Here is a 20,454-nt window from a genome sequence, read left to right as displayed (position 1 = left end):
TCAAATTCTGCTGCAAAATAGCTGTTTGGCTTTCAGTTGTGTTTCTTGTGTGGCGGTGTTTTTTTTTCTTGTTGTTTTTTGGGGTTTTCTTTTTTGTTTTTTTTTTTAAAGGTGATTAATGCTTAATGCTAAAGATGGAGAGTGGTTTACATATTCATGGCACATTATAATTTTGAAAATTATCTACTAGTAGATATTTAACAATGGCTTTGGGTAAATGGACACTTGTTGCGCTTTGTTTAAATGACTGCATCTCAATTATTGCTTGATGGTGAGAGCATGGGTAATACCCTTGGTTCTTTGTTAAAAAGGCTCTAATTAAAACTGGTTCCTGCTCTTGCCTCTTGGCTAAATATGGACGTGAGGTAGTTCAGTGACACTCTGTCAAGTTGCTGAATTGAGTGCAAGCTCCCCATTCATCCTGACAAATGATACCGTTAATTGGGGTGTGGGGTGTGGATGGCAGAAACAGCACTGCCAGTGTTGCTGCTAATCCTCTCTGCTTGACTGGGCCTCTCCCCACCTCTCCCCTGCTTGGGACCATCGCTCTTCAGATTTTACAGGACTTGTGTTTTTCCTTCTCCCCACACACACACAAAAACCATTATTCCTCAATCAGTGCTGTTGGGAGTGTTTCCCGGGAGCGTTCTGTGCGTTTACATCTTGCCTCTTGTTTGGTGCAAATTTAGCCCCGGAAAGCTGTGTTGAAACTCTGGGTCTCATTGTGCTCTGTAATAAGCCAGTAACTCCCAGTCTGAGTGAGCTGATGGTTTTTCCCCCGAAAGAGGATGGCTTTCTGTGATGATGGTACTAGATGTTACTGGAGCTGGTCATTCCCAGTTCTAGTTTTTGCCTTGACTCTGGATAACTCAGGTTCTCTTAGTCCATAAAAGTTAGCCCTTTGCTACAAAGCCCAAATTCCCTGCCAGATAGGCCAGTAGCATAATAATACACTCAGCCCATCTGACTTCGCTCTGCACTGTTTGCGTGGGAATATGACTGTATTGATGTGGAAGTATTAGCCTGGATTTTCTTCTTACCCTCTTCATCGTGACCTGCTTGAATCAGACTCCTGAACCCACCTGTTCTTCTCTCTGCATCCCTCTGAAGGGAGAGGATGAGTGTGCAGAGCTGAAAGCAGAGGCAGCACGCTGGGTATGACAGCCCTCCTTCCGAAGAGACCTAGCACGTCATTAATGCTGGATAATCACCCTGCCAGCCTTGCGGGGAGGAAGGGAGCTAATGCTTTAAGGCGCTCTCCAGACCCAGTATGACAGTGCAGTATTTGCTGCTGCTACAGTGCTGGATTAAGCAGGGAATAAAAGATTTTTGGGAAGGAGCTACCTATCGCTGTTTCGACTCGCTGCCAGCGATGTCTCTTGCTGTGTACTCGCCGATGACAGCAGACATCACAGCTGCGGGTCTTCAGAAAGGAGCTAATACAGGAGAACATCTATGGATGGTGTTTAGATTCTTCCCCTTACCCCTGCCCAGTGCAAGACTGGGAAAGAAAGGGAGATGAGATTACAGTGATTGTAGACTAGCATGTTTTATTCCTTTTTTTTTTTTTCTCCTTGAATTTAAGGTAGGGATGATAGCATTTTTTTATTTGTAGTTATGGTGAAGGAATCTCCTTCACTCCAGAGATGCAGCTGTACCTAAGAAGGAAGGAGGTCATTGTGGACACCCAAGATAGAGAGAGGGAGCAATCCTGACACAGAGGAGAATATTCATATTCCAACAGCTTCTGCACAGTCTTTGCATCATCATTCTCTTAGGGATATGATGCTTTTGACTCATAAGGAAAACTTTTACGGTTTTCCTTAGCTGTGGCCCAGCAGCCCTGAACAGTAGTTTTCTCCGTTCTCCTCCCACAGTCACATCTGAGTGCAGAAGTGATTGATGCGTGAGCTGACTGAACACTCCACTAAATTGATTGCCGGTGAAACAGACAGCGGTTCCAACATCTTAGCTGGGTTACCACTCAGAGTTGTTTACACTAACAGCCATTTGGGGTGAGTAGTTTCTGTTCGTATCCCTCAAAACTGTTGCTTTAAGAACTCCATAGGTAAGGGGAGACAGTGCTGTGCTGAGCCACACTGGCAAAGCTTTCCCTACAACATTGTGAACTGGCAATGCAATACGTAAAACAAACAAAAAACTATATATATATGAACTGTGCTGATCTGTAATGCGTAGTTCTGCAGTTGGGAGTAGCTTCTGCAGTAACATTACATGGCCAGAAAATAACAGAGAATGTCTGTTGGTAAAAGTAGCATCTTTAAAGTTGTGGCTAGCAGCTCCAGGTGGACCATTACGCTCCCGAAATGCCTGACAAGGCTACAGACCGTCCCAGAGAGCTGACTGCCCCTCCAGATGCCTTTACCTGTTTTAAGGTTTGGCTAGAAAGTAAAATCTCTATGTATCCCCTGTGCTCCTGGCTCTGCACCACTAGTGGGTTATGCAGACTAGAGTTAAGGAGGGGCAGAAGCCATCCAAAAACGGCGCAGTGTGTGTGAGGTGAGTTGCAAGTTACTGAGGCAAGTATGGCCGCAGGGACACCGCCAGGCATGGACGCTTAGAAATGCAGGAGGAGTGCCAGGGTTAAATTATTCCTGCAAATGTTTACCCTTCCTCTCTCAAAAGGGACTTGCTTGCACTCTTGGTTGTAGCTGGTCACGATCAATGGTTTTCCTCTAAGGAAGGAGGTGAGTTTGGACCTGTCTTTTCCACTTAGGAGACTCCTGGTACCAAGGATTCAGGTATTCAGTACAGCGTTTGTTTGGTCACAAGTGGGGAGGGTTTGCTCCTTGCAGTGATTTGAGGAAAACCACCCTCAGGATCAAGTTTGCTAGTTTCAAAGCCAAAATGCCCTGTATTGAAGAGACCACTCTGCCACTTGTGAAGCTCCGAATTGTGCAAGGTGCCCCGTGATGCCTTTGAGGTAAGTAAGACCCAGTCACAGAGCATCTTCTACAGATGTAACGCTTTGAATGGGAATTGCTCCCGAACCAGAGTACAGTGTTAATTCAGAGACTCGGGTTTCTTCTCTATATAAAATATCCTGCACCATTTTTACTGGTACTTCGTGTCCAACCGATACCCCTGCAGTGTTGTTTTAATTAAAACAGAAGTGGAAATAACGAATTGGTGGTATTGGTGGTGATTCTGCCGATTCGTCAATGCGCAGTGAAAGGCTCTCCTGACAGCTTTCTGTGCTTCGTTAAATTGAATGTAGACATCCTGAGTCTGGGGGTTGTTTTTGTGTATATGTGTTGCAAATACCAGACCTGCATTTGGTAGGTAGAATTATGAAATTGTGACATGCAGTACTGCTGCAGCAGGGCTGTCATTCTGGGGCTTAAAAATAAACAACGTTGATTTCGGGAGTGTCACCAGCAGTTTGCAGACGGACAGGAGCTGTGTTGGCACCATGGGTTAAATGTGCGTTTGGGACCTGTGGAAGTAACCTCCTGGTAGTGTTACGCTCACGTTTTGTGAAACACTTCTTCATGGTTATATGTTTTGTGTATTAGCAAATGCATTCCTTATTTCTTTGGTGCTTCTAATTTTTTTTTTCTTAAGATGGGGGTGGTCCGTTTCTCGATTTTTCTCTGGCTTTCTGCACTGTAATGATGGCACCATCACCTGACTGCTGGAATATACTGGCCTGACTTTAATCATCGGGTGGCTGGCTCTTAGCGTGGCTTCATCTCTGCTGTTTTACATCCCCTCTTGTAATTGCACGATTGCTAGCAGCATTGTTTTTCTATTGGTGACAATGAAAGGCACATGTTTGTATTTTATGTAACCTTATATTTTTTGTTTGATTGTTTAACGTGTAGGTGAAGAAGTGGTACTTTGCAAATAAAATCCTCTGTATTTGTAAGCAGTGTGTTTTCACCCCTTGTGCAATCATTTGTAAGAGAGTGTTCTATATAAAAAACACGTTTGTAAGTATTGTATGGAGGAAGAAGTCGTTTGGCTAAGCCTGTATTAATAACGGGGCTCTTTCTGTGGTCCTGACCATGTCGTTGAGGTATATACGCTTACAATTAAATAAGCTGTTCAAAGCTACAAAAAAGAGCAATGTTTAATGTAAATAGTATTTAAGTCCTTTAACTGCTAAATAACCAAACCCAGCAAAACAATAGAGAATCGAAGCTCTCCTTTAAAGCGCATTGACAGCAATTAATATGCAGTAAAATCATCTGCCTGTACAAGTTGTTTCAACAGCTCTGCAGGTCTAAAATGGCAGAAGCTTTCTGTTGCTGTATAAAAATCAAACTACCATTTATTTCAGCCTCATGGTATGTGCAAATTCATGCAGCTCAGTTAAGGGAATAGCTTCACAACTGGTGTTACAATCTGTGGCTGGAGTGCTGCATCACAATGCAGCAAATGCATTTTCCACATTAACCAAACATGACAGCTGAAACGATTATTAACCATGCAATATGTCGGAAGTCATCAAAAATTCACATCAGAGTAATTGCAGTGGCTCGGGGAAAAAAAAAATAGTAGCATCTCTCTCCTCTTGCCTGCCTGCCGCCTCACCCCCTCCCAATTCTTACATGGTACAGTCCGTTAACAATAAAATATCCTTCTGTAACCTATAAACTGTTACTCCCATCAGTTACTGGTTTCAGACTGATGCTTTCCCTAGAATTTGAATAAAGCACCACTGGAAAAAAAAATTATATAGATGCTTTACAGGCAGTGGTGTTCAGCCGTGGAAAGCAGCTGCTTTCTTATTGTCTTGCTGGACTCTTGACTGTCTCAGCCATTTCAGGACTTGCAGGTTTGATTTTTTTTTTAATTTTTTTTGGTTTTTTTTAAGATGAGAAAACTTGAGCATTAATACAGAAAGATACAGCTGTGTAAGCCTAAATACCAGGCAACTGAAGGGTGGCAGTTACAGCCGGCATTAACAGGTTTGTAACTCCTCAGTACTGAGATCTACAGGTAGGAATGTATGTATTTAAAATGTATAAAATGAAGGTTAAAAGCTTGCTTTGATAAGAGAGTTTTCCTTCAGGTGTCTTCTCTGGCAGTTTTTCTTTGTGCTATTGCTGCAGGTTGTTTAAATGTGTAGGTGAGTATTTAAAGAGAACAGGTGGGTAGTTTTGGAGAAATCGTCCTTTGCTGACAGAAAAGAAACCTCAAGGTCTGTGCCTTTACCTTCTAATATTCTTCGCTAGAGCAGCTGTTGGGTGGGGCAGTCCAGCGTCTGCTTTGGGTTTCAGTCGTGTTGCCTCTTTAAAGACCCTCTTGACATTGCTGACTTTGCTTTTCATTTAAGCAGAAATATAGTAGCGTAACTTTCTGAATGCCTTTATTCCTGTTTTCTCTTCCCTAGGCTATGAAATGTCTACGGAAGTATTTTATACAAGGAATAAAACTGCTACTCGATTATATGATTTTTGTCTTCGTTTTCATTGTGGTGCAAAGATACTGGTCCGCTCCGTTTCCTCTGTTCCTACAGATGTACTTATGATTTATTTAGAAGACACCCTAAACTTTCTATAATTTGATTTTGAAGTAAGGATTTCAAATGTGGAATGAAAATGAAAATAAGGTAGAAAATATTTCTACTTTCCCAGAGTTAACAAAGACGCTTGGAGATTTGCTGGTTTTGTTAGTTTCTTTAATGTGGTGGTGAAGTATGTTTGCTTAGTCAACTGGAGTTTGCAGCCCAGACCCCACCTCTCTTTCAAGTGAGTAGGATATGTTATGAAAGGGGTTAAGCCAGTAAAATCATAGCAAAGGGAAGCAGTCAGGGAGTTAACATTTATAGAAATGTGGCCGTGACTAGCTGGGTGGATGGCAGCTGATTTAATACTCTCAGATCTGGGCACTCGGAGGCTGCATGCAAACTGGAAGCTCTGCCTGCCTTTGGTATGGGGACATAAGTATAGGGTGGGCTGCTTTTTCTCCTTTCCTTTTAATTCTGTTTCTCTGTACGGAGAAAAGCAAGTTAATGAAATGTGCTGTGCCGGGACGGCGCCTGGGCTCTTGCAGCACAGGATGACTTGCCTCCTTCGGGGCTCTCTCACCAAATACTGAGGTGTCTGTGTGCCATCCTCTGCACTCTTCTATTGTTGGCTGAGGGAGATCTGAACTGTTCAGAAGGGGAGGCACGAGAACAGTGGCACAGCGTGGCCAAAAAGTTGCCTCTTTTAAACAATTTAAACCTGTGCTGAGGAGGATCCTGCTGCAAAAGCAGCTCAGTCAAGTAAAAGACAATGAAATGTGTGGTTTGCATGTGTGAAAAGATGGAGGAAGCCATCTCCACTGACCCCGTATGGGAGACAGCTCAATTATCCTTGCGGCTGGTACAGTGTGGCAAATTATTTTCCTTTGTCTGAAGTGGATGGGAGACAGAGTTCAACTAAGCTCCATAAATTAATGTATGGAAAAATGACTGAGCCGCTGCAGTTATTAATTAGCTGTAGGTCTCTTATAGCAGGGTTTGCTGTGATATCTGTTGGCAGCATCTGGAGTTGGCATTTCATTTACATTAAAGTCCGAAAGCTTGCGTGCCTTGTTAACGCAACGCGCAAATACAGGCATGTGCTGCTAGAGAGTTCCTTAGCAAGGGTGGAGTACAGCCGGAGGAGAAAAATGGAAACCTTTTGTCTCCAGTGTATCCTCAGCGTACTGGTCTCATGCCCCAAGTCAGGAAAGTTTTTAAACCTTGGATTTATTACACAATAGGAGAAATAAGCTGAGAAAGGATAATGTGTTTATTCTATCATTTCTTGCAGCAGAGGATTTTATTACATGCTTTTCTCTCCAAGCTTTATAATGTCTAAAACTGTAAAATATAAATTGTGTAATTGTAACAGGCATATTCTAGACTTCTGGGTTTTATTTTAATGATCTGTAATTAATAATTCATAGGTAATTTAAATAATTAACTTTGTGAAATGTATCAGTAATGTAGTAAGGAAACACCATTTCTAAAGACCACGGCATGTTTAAATTGAGGACTTGAAGATATCATGACACATATGAACTCCTCCAAATTGCTTGCTTTCACTGTCAGTAAAATACTTATATTTATTCCAAAGGACACGCTGCCATGGTGAAAATACCTATTAGGTGAACGAAGTAGCTACAACTTACTTACAAATATTTAGGAGAAAGGACGAGCTGATTTGCGCTTATTTTTCTAACTCAGGTGGATGAATTTGCCAGATCATCTCATGTTATTTTAAGAGAGCTGAACTTCAAATTTGCTCATTTTCTTGCCATTTCAATGTGTATTATAAAAAAAAAAAAACAAACCAACAAAAACAAAAAAAACCCCACCTTGTGTTCTTCACACTAAAATGCATGTAATCTTCACTCTTTGTAGCATTAGCCAGCCGCTGTCGGTGGAACAGAGTAGATTTAACTTTGGAAGGGTTTCTTTCTCTATGTAGTTTTTTTGAGAGATTTCAAATTGCAATAGAAACGTTACAGAGAAACCCCATTGTGGAGGTGCAGCACTGAAGAAAGCCACCTATGCTGGGGCTTAGGATTTGCATCCCGTTTTAACTTGGGTATTGCATTTACAGTGCTGACAGGATTTTGATTTCTCTGAACCAGGCGTTGTCCCTTCGAGGCAGTGAGCGTTTGCTGCATGCATCACTTTGTGTCTGACATACAGATGGAGCCTGGAAGATTTTCGCTTGCCTTTTTTTTTTTTTTTTTTTTTTTTACCAAAATAGAAAGATAACTAGTGCTCCTGAGGAACATTCAGGAAGGCAGTGCATGGGCTTTCTGCTGTGGGATGGGGGCATGGCAGCTGAAATCCTTCAGCTTGAGTTCTCTCCCTGAGAACAGGGAGAGTGTCAGGTTCAGTGCTGCCAGGCTTGCTACTTCTATCCTGAGGAGGTAGAGAACACCAATTTTTTTCATTACTCTTTTTCACATACAGTTGGATGCATTTAACTGTTTCTATACATCTGAAATTGTGAAGGAAGAGATGTGCAAATACCAATAATGTGTTTTCTTTCAAAAAAAGCCTGAGAACACGCCTGTTTCTTGCAAACAGCAAGGTTATGTGCTCCCAACCTGACAGACAGAAGAATAAAGCACTTACAGGGATGGGGGGAGACTGAGGGATTGCACTAAAAATTTGCAGAAGTGGGTTAGAGGAGACTGGATGTTAATGACTAGCAGGTTTTTTTATATATATATTTTTGTCCCTCTTTCTGGAGTTCTGTAAGGAATGTGCCCTTCCACGCTCGAAAATACTTCTTTGACTGATAGGGATGGCAGTTTGGCTTTTGGATGTGAACAGTATATGTGGAGAAGTGAATTTTCTGCTACCAGGTTAAGTGGGTTATTGTATCTGCTTATATGTTGATGCTAATGTACAATTAGTCCAACAACAGACACTGCAGGCTTGCCAGTATGCCTCCTTTATGCCTTTTCCTTTTCTTCTCAAACTACTCCCTTATCAGCTAGTGTTTTCTGTGGTATTCGGAGAGAAGCCTATCCTCCCCTAACCAGGCTGGATGCTCCTCTTTCCTCGGCTTAATCGATTTTTTTTTTGTGTGGTGCTGACAGATTTCCAGTGGCTGGAATCTCAGTTTACACCGTCTCGGGAGACTCCTCACCAGCTCTCGGTACGGTAAATTGAGGTGTGGTCTGCAGTGGCAACTGTCTGCTTCCGCCATGCCATGCAAAGATGTGACACAGGCAGAAATTCAACGTACAGCTTTTATTTGTCACTGCGTTACTTGAGCATGGTTTCCATTTAGAGGGGGAAGAACAAGCAGCTACTTCTCAAGAAAATGTGGAGTAACCACGATGCTAAAATGGCAGCGAATGGAATAAGAAAATGGCGTCATCAGTGGAATTAGTTTTGATGGCTTGATTTGAGGACGTCCTGCCTGCTGCGAGGATGTTCTCCACAAGAGGTATTACATTACAGGCTTAGGGTAGGACTATACAAAAATACTGTTTAAATCCTTTAAATCTATAGTTTTTGCCCCAGTTTTCCCTTAAAAACCGTGATACCAGAGAGCTGGATACAATTGCTTATTCCAGTGGATGATCAGGAATTATCTTTGTTTGCATGCTATAAATATTTTTAATATAAGGTTGCATTGTGGATGTCAAGCCTGTTGGAATTACCTCATAATTTAATTTCTATAAAATAAACTCCAAAAAAGAGCCAAAGCGCTGAGTTTTGCTTTGATTGTGAATCTCTTGATGCATTTATGATTTTTGTAGGGTTCTGGTTTTTTAATTGAAATGCTAATACAAGGACACGTACAGGGCAGAGGAGAGACTAGCCACTCATCATCATCGCACTGAGCAAAGCCTCACACCAAGGTCATCCCTCTGCATTTAAAAGTCTTGAGGAAAAACTGATAGCCATGTATGTGTAAACTTGAGGAACAAGCTCAGATTTCCGATTGTGTGGTTCGTTTGCGCTGTGCTGATGCCGTGGCTGATGGTGAAACACTGATGCCGAAGGAGATGGGCTTCCTGCGGGTCCTGCTTCCCTTCTTAACAAAGAAGTTGTATTCCAAGTGAGGTGACGTTGCATTTAACTGCCTCTGTGACATTTTGGTTTCTTTATTAAGACAAATGGAAACGCTGTCTGAGATGTTTTCAGGTGTGATGTACCAGTGTTAGCCAGCTGAACAAGCTCCTTCTGGTGGCTCGCAAGTACTGTTTCCTGCTGCCATAATTGCAGGCAAGAGTCTGTCCACCTTCTTTCTCTAGTTTAGGTATTTTTTTCCCCCCACTCTTTTTCTTCCTTCTGTTCTTCGCATGACCTCTAAGCAGGTTGAAATTATTCAAGACTTTCTGTTTTGTTATTGCATGGTGCATTTGTTATTCCTTGGTGCTTTGTAGCTTGGTAGGACCTGGCATTCTTTCTCTACAGCTGCCAGTTGCACTGTAGGGAGAAGGAAAATGAGTAAACGCTTGGGGTAGACGAGAGGATCACGAGAGAAGGTAGCACTGTTGCTTACACTATTTTTGTGTTGCATTAACAATTGCTGTCAAAATTATCTGTGCAGTGGAGGCTAATAATTGTATGTGGAAGAGAACTTCATTCTGAGCAACTCTGCTGTAAAATTTTAGCTTAAAAAAGGTATTATCTTAGTTTTATGGCATTATAGTGTTTGTGACTTTGAAAAAAAGCCTACTAGAACCACTTCTAACAGCATTCCCATGCGCTGTGTGGCCCAACATGACACAGCAAAGATTTTTTAGAGCTTGAGAAAAAGGGCGTAAACTGTGTAATTTAAGTTATTTTAGTTTTACTCTGAAGGGGAAAGATATAACAAACAATATGAATAATTACTAATATTTTAATAATTAACTACACAGTATATATAAATTGCATATATTATGATGGCTGATATTTTTGTGGTTTTTAGAATGGTGTCCTAATTCACTCAATCATTATGCTTGGGTTTGTTGAATCTTGCAAATTTCTGTGGTGTATTTTGTAAAATCTTAAAATGCATAGGAACACTGCAATGGATTTCCATGTTACGTTAGGAGTTAAGCTGCTTGTCAGTACAATTTTAAGTGAAATACTGAGATCTCGTAACGCATGAAAGCCTGAATTCGCTGAGCATCTGATGTTGAATTAGGAGAAACAAAAACTGAACAGTTATGCCAGCAGCAATGGTCTCTCTACGCAGGACAAGCAGTGCCGTGTAGCAGTGAGTTCAATTTGGGGCTGCTGTGTGAGTGCCTAGCACAATATTCTGATAGGAAAGACACTTCCAGTGTGATAAAGCTGTACTCCAGTATATTTCATGGCAAATATTGCTTCTATTTGCTGCAAACAGCTTGCACTCTCCTTGACAGCCACATGCTGCAATGTGTTTGAGGACTGCGGTTGGGTGTGGGATATAGTGGTGTCTGAGTGCTGGGGGATGGTTTGATGTTCACTGGTGTTTGACATTAGCCTTCCGCTTCGTGGATGGTCTCCTGGCTGAAGCAGGAGCTAAGAGCTATTTGTATTTCTTCCCTCGAGGCATGTGTGTCTAAGGAGCACATTTCCAGTCTTCACTTGCCGGATCCAGTCGATCCCAGCAAGAGTCAGGGAGCATGCACCATCTGCCCCTGCTTGTGTTAGGAGCTGATCTGTGATTTCCTGAGGAGCGCTTCTTCTGACAATTTGAGTTTATTCCTGTCATAACTAGAAGGACTAATTATATTTATCCAACACAGCAAAATCCAATGTTCCTACATACAGTCTTGAAGATTACTGTGAAAACTGCCTGAGTTTTGCAGATCAAACAATCTAAAACAGTCAAATAATACCAAAAAATGTGCTGGATTTTTGCAGAGAGTGCTCTGTGGATATTTGCCTAAAGCTCACTCTGCAACACAGACTAAAGGCTGTGTTCAAAACTGAGCATCACATCAATGGCGTGCTGATGGTGGGGCAGGGAAGCCCTGTTCCTGCCCCAGAACTTGTCTCCAGTGAAGGTTGCTGCTGTGCATCTTCCACCCTGCACGCTGGCGGGCAAATGGCGGTGCCCCTTCTTCGTTCTGCAGTGCGTGCCGCCGCCCGTGGAGCATGCGCGGGGAGTTGTGCGCATTGCCAACGTGCACGTGCTCTAGCATGGCGTGCATCCGCTCTTGCTGCTGCCAGAGTGAGGTCCATGTTGCTGCTCCTCCATCATGAAAGGAGACAGTACTGCAGCTCTGCAAAATTTTATTTTCCTGGGGCAGAAAACTGCTTTTAAAAAAGTGAAATAATCTTTAAAATTGTTGTTAGTCACGCAATGAAGCAGAGATTAGGCAGAGGTTTGTATATTTGAATGACTTACTGCCACTGAAATGCTCATGGAGTGGGGAAGTGCTCTCCTACCTTGGCTTTTAAACAAATTGGACATTGAATATTGGCTACAAGCAGAGCACAGTCATGGTGCATGGGGGGACGTGGTTCGAGACCCCTGAGAAGGCAGGTAGCAGAGCAGCAAATCTTCCCTAAGCCCACGTTTGGCTGTGTTTCCAGGGTTTTGTGTTACAGCTATTGGTCTGCATGTTTCCCTCTAAGCTTCAACATAGCTGTGGCTTTGCAAGTCTCTGATACAACAGCTGGCTCCTGGGTCTTAGCAAACCGTAAAGCCTTCTGGGTTTTTTTCCCTTGCTTTTTCTCCTGTTTAGTCAACAGTAAATTTATTTATTTATTTATTTATTTAGAATAATGTTGCAGGATTTCTCATTCTAAACACAATGGTAAGCAACTTGAGAAATGCGTATGGTAGTTTGACAAGCTCAGCTGTCTTAGAGTAGGAAAATTTTGTATTGCTCCATACTTGAATTGAACACAGTGTACGGCTGTGGGGCAAGCCTCATCAGACCTTCCCTTTCAGAGGACCTTTGTGTCTGTGCACAGTAATTGGTGCCTTGTCTCTCATGCAGCTTTGAAGTGATGCTGACTGGTAAATCACCCTTCCTCTCTGAGGATCTCTGCACTTGGGCCCTCAGTCTGCTTTGCCCCATAGCAGTTTTACCATGTGAAGTGCTCTAAGGACAAAGCCTGTTTCACAAATGCTCTTAGCTAATTGCATTCGGTAGCTCGTCTTTGGGCAGCTGCCTTGCTGCTTTGAAGGACGCTGTATTGCACAGGCCAAGGTGTGTAGTGAAGCTCCTTATCTGCGTGTTTTTAGCAAAAGCTGATGCTTTCTGCTAAAACAAATTTTAGGAGATCTAGAGAAGCTTTGAAGAGATGCAAAGGAAGAGTCTGAGTAGAGAAAAAAATTGCCCCTGATATGCTGGCATGTCCCCATCGTCAGGAATACGTTGGTCGGCCACACCATTGTTTGTGGGTCCATCGGCCTATCTGTTTAAAGCCAGCCAGCAAGCATTAATACTTGTGTCAGCAGAAACAATAATTTCGATTTTAAAAGCAATAATATATTGTATGGTGTGTTATTGTGGCAGTGGGTTCCAGGTAGTTTTGCTTTGCTTTCTGTTTCCAGAGAGAACGTGGCCAGGAGGCCTGTGCCAGGGCGCACCGCCCCAGGAGCGTGCTCAGCCATGGGCACATGTAATTAACCGTATAACCATCATCCCTGCTAGTCCTCTACAGGATTCACTGGATCTACTGGAAATCCAGCACTTGGAAAAAATTTCAATCAAAGAGCAATTGACTTGAAATGGCCCCAGATTGTTCCTTTCATTTTCTCCTTTCTTCCACTGCCAGTGAAAAAGTAAGCATTGCTGTCAACATCCAAGGCCTCAGTACACTATTTGGCAACATTCACCTTCTCTTGACAGCTTGAATACTAAGATCAAGTATTAAAAGTATGGCCTGGCTGGTGGAAGTAATTAAGAGACTTCTGTCAGCCAGGAGAGAGTTTACTAACCTCATTTACCGCGGTAAATGGAAGAGACTTTCAATCTCATGTCAAAAAAAGACCATCAGTGCATGCATGCCCTTTTGTACCGATAATGAATTAGTTACTGGAACACTTTCTTGCTGGAATTCAGGCTGGAGCAAGGCAGTTCCTGTCACATCAGCCTGTGTCAGGCAGCAGTTGACTGAGATGAGAAATGACAATGGAGCAAGGAGCATGGCAGGAACAGGAAAATGGCATGGCCTCTCCAGAGTCCTGCTCTTCCACTGGTGGGGCCACTTTTACAAACCGTCCTCGAGTAAGGCAGAGTGGGACTGGATTTCAGTAGAGACGGGAGAACATAAGAAGATCAGACTGGAATCTAAGAGGTGAGAGATCCAGGAGGAACTGGAACGTGCTGGGCAAAGGTGCTGGCAGCCAGTAGACATGTAAGAATAAGTGGGAACCTACAGGTGAGAGAGTGGGTGTATTTCTGTGCCTGTGTCCCTGTTTTGCAAACACTGTCTCAATAGCTATTGTACAAATTGTGTGTAGGAAACATTCAGCAGCGAGTGTTGCAGAGAACCTGTGATGGAGAAGAGTTGTGCTGCTTCCCTTCCAAACTAGAAGCAGAAAGAATGTGTTGGAGTCCCACAGTAAGAAAGGAAAAAAATAAATGTCACTTACTAAAGCAGGACAGCACGATGTGACATTAGGGCTCTGTGAGCTTTTTGCATAAACCTGCCCCAGGGAAATAAGAGAAATTTTCAAGCAAAATCCAGGCTACATTGGGATCCCTGCAGCGACAGAGCTTGTGCATGGAGAGCTGCAAGGTGAGGGTTTAGAGATGCTCATGTTAGCAGTTCCTGTCTTTGCCATCTGCTGCTGTGAAATAGCCCTTTGTCTCCTAACAATACCTCTGTTTTCCTCCTGCTTCTCCCTTTGGATGCTGAATATGAAGCAGTGTCTTGTTGCTCGTACAATCAGCAGCGTCTCCCCTGAGAGGGCAGCTCCGGCGATGTGGGCTGCGTACTCCCTGGGCATGCTCAACGCCGTACCTCCATATCCTTGGTACAGTCTGCAAGCATTCATGGCAAAGTCAAACCTCGCCTCTGAGACTGCAGAGAGCTTTTAGGGCAGATTAACTGGGTGTGCACAACTAGCACTGCTCACGGTCCAGATTTAAGAGAAACGTGAACCCTGAAAGCTGTTATGTGGCCTGGGATTTTTGAGGACCGAAATTCTCTAGCATAAAGCAAGTCTCTTCCATCTTTCTGCCTGCCCTTGTTGCAGAGAGCTCTGCTTTTTCTCACAGCAGATGGACATTTGCGTGCATTTATATAAATCTGTGCAATGTTCATGCCCAGTGACTGAAACACAGTACACCACTAGATGGCAATGCAACAAACGCAGGGAATGCAGACTTACAGCAGCTGGGCACTCCTTTTTCTTAACGTGTGGAATTTTGGCCACCAAAGCCCAGAGTGACAACCCAAGGAGCTTTTGCTTGGCCTAACTAAGCAGGAGCAAGAGCCCCAGCATCAGCTACTGAAACTCGCTCTTCTGAGGTTTAACAGTTAGCCTGTAATTAACTGAAGCAGCAATTGTCACGCTACAGTCGTAATATTTAGCACAAGGTATAGGGCAACTTTTTAAAAATGTACCTCTCCTCAGTGGGGCATTACAGATATTACTGGGAATGCGTGAGGATTTTTATTTGCAAAAGGAGTCGGTTTTGAGATTGAAAAAGACAATTATCATCCCCTAATTGGCATTTGGTGTAATGTAATCCTTTAAATGGACCTAGTGAACTCTTTGGGAGCTGAGAGGTTTCATTAAGAAAGATAGTCAGCCTGAATTTACTGACTTCCAGGGAAGTTCAAGCACATCCTAAATTACTCTGCTGGCTGCCATCGTTGCTGTGTCCCTTTCTAAGCCAGTACCTGCTCAGCTCAGGGCACACATCCCTCCAGGAAGAGAGGGAGGACTCAGCACCTTCCATCACGTCTGGATAGCTGTAGGTCTGTCTTAGAGACGGTGGGCTTTTTTTTTTTTTTTTTTTGCCTGTAAAATTAGCAACGTTGTTAGGATACGGCAAACACACAGTGTTCTCTGCAGCATCAGATCCCTACCATCAGAAATGCGCCTGTGTCTTCTGCTTGTGTGTTGGTGTGTGCTTTGAAGGTTTCGAAGCACTGCTTGTTACAGTTCCAGGTAATTTTTCTCTGACTTATATTGGAGGCAGGGAAATAAAAAAAAAACCCCAACTTATTGCTCTCCCAAAGACTTTCTGCCCATGCAGACATGGACAAGCCGTACAAAGCCATGTCTCCATCCCTCCCCACCTCTCCTGCACGGAGCTGAGACTGGGTCTTGGCCCAGTTAGGTGACTGCGGCAGCCCTTGCCGTGGTGACAGCTGCTCTAATAGCTGCTCCCCAGGCATCTGCGAGGATCTGGATTTAGCTTCCCTCTTTCGGATTGTGCCCGCGCTTTCTCTGCGGGCATTCTCTGAAAATAAAGCAGGACATGGCGGCCAATGAAACGAAGACTAGACTGCATAGAAGTGGCTGCTCTCTCCCGTATGTAATCAAAGGGCTGTTTCTGGGGGGACTGCATCGCATGTCTGCCTCTGAGGATGACGGTTGGTTCTCCATCTGCTATACAGAAAGGGGTCACGCGTTCCTATTTCCAGCTGAAGACGGTCAAAGGCTGTCCCACACGTCACATGCTTGCTCTACATATTTCAGAAGGAAAGGGTGCAATGCCCTTTATTTCACATACTGGCGCTGGGTAGCGGGAAGGCAGACATCACACCTATGCGGCAGATTTCTTCATTTCAGGGAAATTTCAAGCCCTTCTGACCTCCCAGAGCTAAGTAGCAAGTAAGCATAACTGTGGTTGTGTGTAGTGCTGCTGGACGATTGTTTCTAAAACCTGCCATAAATATATTTTTCCAAAGGTCCAAATCCTCATGCCAGCAAGTTTGTCTCACCACGGGATCCGTGCTCCTCTGGAGATCCTGAGCTCCACGTGGGTTGTATGGATCAGTACTGATATTGTCAGATTGTTGGGGCAGGAGCAATTTAGTTGAGGGAGATGGGGGGAATGGAGGGCATGAAACCCTTCTGATTCCTGACAAGTTTGGTTGGGCACTGCTGCAATTGTGTATCCTCACTGGGAAAGCAAAAGCACGGTAACAGTGAATTCCTGTTGCCTGGATTTGTTAGCAGCTATTAATTTTGGAGCTGTGGAGTGAGCATCCAGACTCTTAAGATACTAGCACTTAGTGGAGTTGATAATGTTATAGTTGATTAAGAGAGACAAAGGCTTCTTCTTCTTTTATGATTTGAATAGTGATTAAGTTGAAGTCTGGGAGTACACATCAACTTGGTTTGTTTAGTTGGTGATATAACAGTGAAACTGCAAAATAAAGATATTCAATTTAGAGTGTAATAAATATTTTCTGTTTGTTGTCTGTGTGCCTTACTGCAGTTCACCCCATGGCTATTTGTTTAAAATCCAAAATATTGTATGTTTTCTAGTACAGGTCACAAAAGTAACCTTTGGAATAATAAGCTAACAGCTCATATGAATCAATCTGTTCATGTACACCTGGCCTCTTAGAGATTTACTGATATACTGAAAATTAAAAAGACAATTATCATGTATTTATTTTTTACCCATTCCAACTGTATGCATGAAGAGAGACTGTGCAGTAAACTTCTCCTGTATGCTTTCCAACTGTTTAGTTATTTCTGTCGTTCCTCAACTGACTATTTTTAAGGCTCTTTTTCACAGTTCCTATCGGGTGTCCAAGAGCTCCACTCCTGCCTGAAGCTGCCAAGTTGAAACCTTTTTTATTTATTTATTTCTTTTCAACATACTCGAGTCCAACAATCTTATCTTGGCTTATCGTTCCCTCCAGCTTTCATCCCCTCTCTCTAAAATGCAGAGCAAGAGGAAGCAGTTTCTGGGACACAGAGATAAAAGAACAGAAGCGGGACACTTCACTAGGATTTAATGCATATTAAAATAGGGGATTAATGCATTTTCATTTTCACATTGCTCTGTAGGAACATCTTGCTGTACCTCTGATGAAGTAAAGTGACCTTTAAACTTCTCAGGAGTGGATTGGGGCGAGAGCTGTGAGCACTTCTCAGAGTTGAAAGAGCTGAGTACTACAGAATGTATCTGATGTTAGTCCAAAGCTGATTTTTTGACTGAAGCTCTGTTTCTCCTTTTCTGCAGGGATTCCTGAAGAATGAAAAAGATAATGCATTGCTGTCAGCCATTGAAGAGTCTAGGAAGAGGGTAAGTTGGAGCAACCATCTCTTTCTTTAAAAATAATTTAAAAAAAATCAAACAAAACCAACAAAAAAACAAGGAGGGGGAGTACCCTAAGGAATTAATCAATTAGATATTTTAAAAACTACTGGAATTTCAGAGGACTGTATTGAGAATATAGAAAAATTAGACATTAGGAAATACTTGCTTAGATTTTCCAGAAGAAATACTTGTCAGTTGTATTTCAGCTGCAGTATTTTGTAGAGTCAGGAGGCTCACAGTGTTCAATCTGTTTGAACAGAGCAGCTGCTGTTCGTAAGGCACAGCATGCTTCCTCCGACCCTCTCCGCTTGGATGCTGCCTTCTCTAGAGATGAAAATGCTAGGATATGGGGTTTATTTCCTTTGAGAAATGCCATGTGCGCTGACTTCCCATACAGTGATGACACTCAGTGAATTTATTGTAGCTGTTTCTCCAAGTTACAGGAGTTGAAGTATATACGGCCACATCCAGAGCTACGCTGCAGAAGTGCTGTAAGGTTTAATTCTTGTGTCTCTAGAAGAGCCAGAACACCTTACTGCATGACGCTGTCCAAAGCAAATCTCTTGTATAAGTGAAAAATAAAAAGTTTTTGAAGCAGTGCAAAGGAAAATGCTATAGTAAGAAAGCAGGAGTTGTCACTTATGCTCAGGGTTTGCTGAGTCCGGTTTCTCCCCTTGAAAGGGATCAGTACTTAATCTGTAAGGAAAAAAAAAATTGAGATAGCCTTCTCCTGTTCATCTTCTGTTTCTTTGCCTCTAAGCAAGTAGGTTTTTTTAAGGATTTTCTGAACTGGAAGTTGTTTTCTTATGTGAAATTCATCTGATCCTGTTTCTGAATCTATTTATGCTTTCAGTATCTGTCATGTTCTGGGGCAATGATTTCCAGAATTGAATTATGCAGTGTGGAAAAATGCTTCCTGTTGTTTGTCTTAAAATTGCTGCGTGGAAATGTCATTGCATGCTTCCTAGTGCTTATGTTACAATTGTTTCCCTCCATGTACACTTGGGGCATCAGGTTTAAACCAAGACATTTAGTTATGTACACTGCAGCACAAAGCTATGTGAAAGAAAAGGTTGGGAAAGGGAAAGAGGTGGAAGATCTAATATAGTTTATTCTCTGTTCAGAATTAGTGGAAATATTTTTTTTCTTGTCCTAGTATACTCAAAGCTGCTAGTTAGAATCACTCAAACAATAACAGGAAAGGCAGTGAAACATCTCTATCCTAATGCTATTGCCAAAATAACGAATTTCAAGGGAAAAGCTGTTTCCTTCCATGAGTTCCTCAGTTGGATCTGAAGAGAATGTAGCACATCAGCCATTTTAAAGGTAAAAGGATGATTCTTCTTGGGATTTGATTTTCCTACATGCTTTCCTGAGTTACATTACTGATGAGAGAGACTTTCTGATTCTTTGGCACGGGTTAATTTTCCTTCATACTTTCATTTTAAATGGGAAATAGGATAAAATGAAAGCATACTGGTAAAGACCTGAAAATGAAATATAGGCAATAAACACACATTTGGTAAGAATGCGGTAAGTCAAACCTTTATAGCCTCCAGGGAGGTGAAAAGCTAGTTGCCACTGGAGAAGTTAGTCTCAACAAACTGCACAGACCTGCGTTGACCTGGATATTATGTGCATGCCACTAAATTAAAGAAGCGAGGCTATCGACTTTCCAGCCTGTGAAGTTTGGTGTGTGTTGCAGTACCATGGAAGAGAGAAAGATTTCCCTGTTTTAGCAACTGGGGGTATGTGAGAATTGTCTTAATTCCAGATATACCTACTTTCCAAATCCCCTCCTACCTGAACAGGAAGCCTGTTAAAATAGTATGTAGCACATCGTTAGCTCTGGAGGGCTGACCTGATTGATTTACCTAGTTGCTATTCTGTTTCGTTTTTGAGCTGAGCTATTAATAGCAGAGCTAGGCTGTTTGGTGTTTCTATAGGTTCCTTAGCTCTTGTTCTTCTTCACCAACAGACTTTTGCTATGGCTGAGGAGTATCACCGAGAATCAATGCTGGTTGAATGGGAACAGGTGAAACAAAGGATTCTTCATACTCTGCTTGCATCAGGGGAAGATGCTCTTGATTTCACCCAGGAAAATGAGGTAACTGTCTTCCTAAACACTGTGCATAGTCACATACAGCATGTACGGCTGGCACTCCAGCATTGCTGAAACCACCTCTGGATTACTCTGTAGCTACATCTGTGTAAAAATGAGAACTATCAAATCTCTAATTCCAGAATGACTGTGACTAGCAGAATGCGTTATCTTGCAAAGCATCAGACCTTTTATGATTGTTTTTATTGACTGACATGTGCAGGCAGTGGAAATCCTGTTGCTGAAGCTAGGTTTTAAGCAACCTAGGTGCAAGCTGGAAATTTAAAGTCACACTGATGCATATTACGTCAGTACACCTGGGAAATGCATGAGGGTGAACTTCACCTGCAGGAAACCTTTGCAAGGCTCATGAGACCAGACAGTTTCTCAAGTGTAACAACGCTCACACATAGGTCTTAGTGTATCTCTGTCTCTTACCACTGTGTCCTAGCCAGGATTTATGGCTTTTCTTAAAGAGACTGATTAATTCTTTCAGTTTCTTGGCAAAACTAGATGAATATTCAACAACAAAAAACCAGGGAGTAAGCTTTCCTTTTTACCTTACTCTCTCATGGAATGCAGATTCAAGTTTTGGGTCTCCAAGACCTCTAGTGTTCAGCAATCTAAGTGGCCGAATCCTTTGGGCAAGACAGACACTGTGTTTAACGTGGAACAGTATTGACGAGCAACTTAAAACAGTCCTTGTCTTATGT

At 42.6% G+C, this 20,454-nt stretch overlaps 1 protein-coding gene across 5 annotated transcripts in view; it reads left to right on the top strand.

Annotated features, from left to right (window-relative positions):
• Positions 1-20,454, top strand: part of NUP93 (nucleoporin 93) — an 82,971-nt gene that overhangs the window by 33,202 nt on the left and 29,315 nt on the right. For 4 of the 5 annotated variants that reach the window (XM_086758477.1, XM_086758478.1, XM_086758481.1 and 1 more), the window contains 2 exons: positions 17,563-17,625; positions 19,619-19,747. In XM_086758477.1, coding sequence (XP_086614603.1) covers positions 17,563-17,625; positions 19,619-19,747 — 192 coding nt within the window. Of the gene's footprint in view, positions 1-4,679; positions 4,802-17,562; positions 17,626-19,618; positions 19,748-20,454 lie in introns of those variants that run through there. The other variant, XM_086758479.1, reaches the window with a different exon arrangement.

This window comes from Chlamydotis macqueenii, chromosome 13 (genome assembly GCF_036417535.1).
Source record: "Chlamydotis macqueenii isolate bChlMac1 chromosome 13, bChlMac1.mat, whole genome shotgun sequence".
Classification (NCBI taxonomy): Eukaryota; Metazoa; Chordata; class Aves; order Otidiformes; family Otididae; genus Chlamydotis; species Chlamydotis macqueenii.
This window is presented reverse-complemented; position numbering and strand designations above follow the sequence as displayed.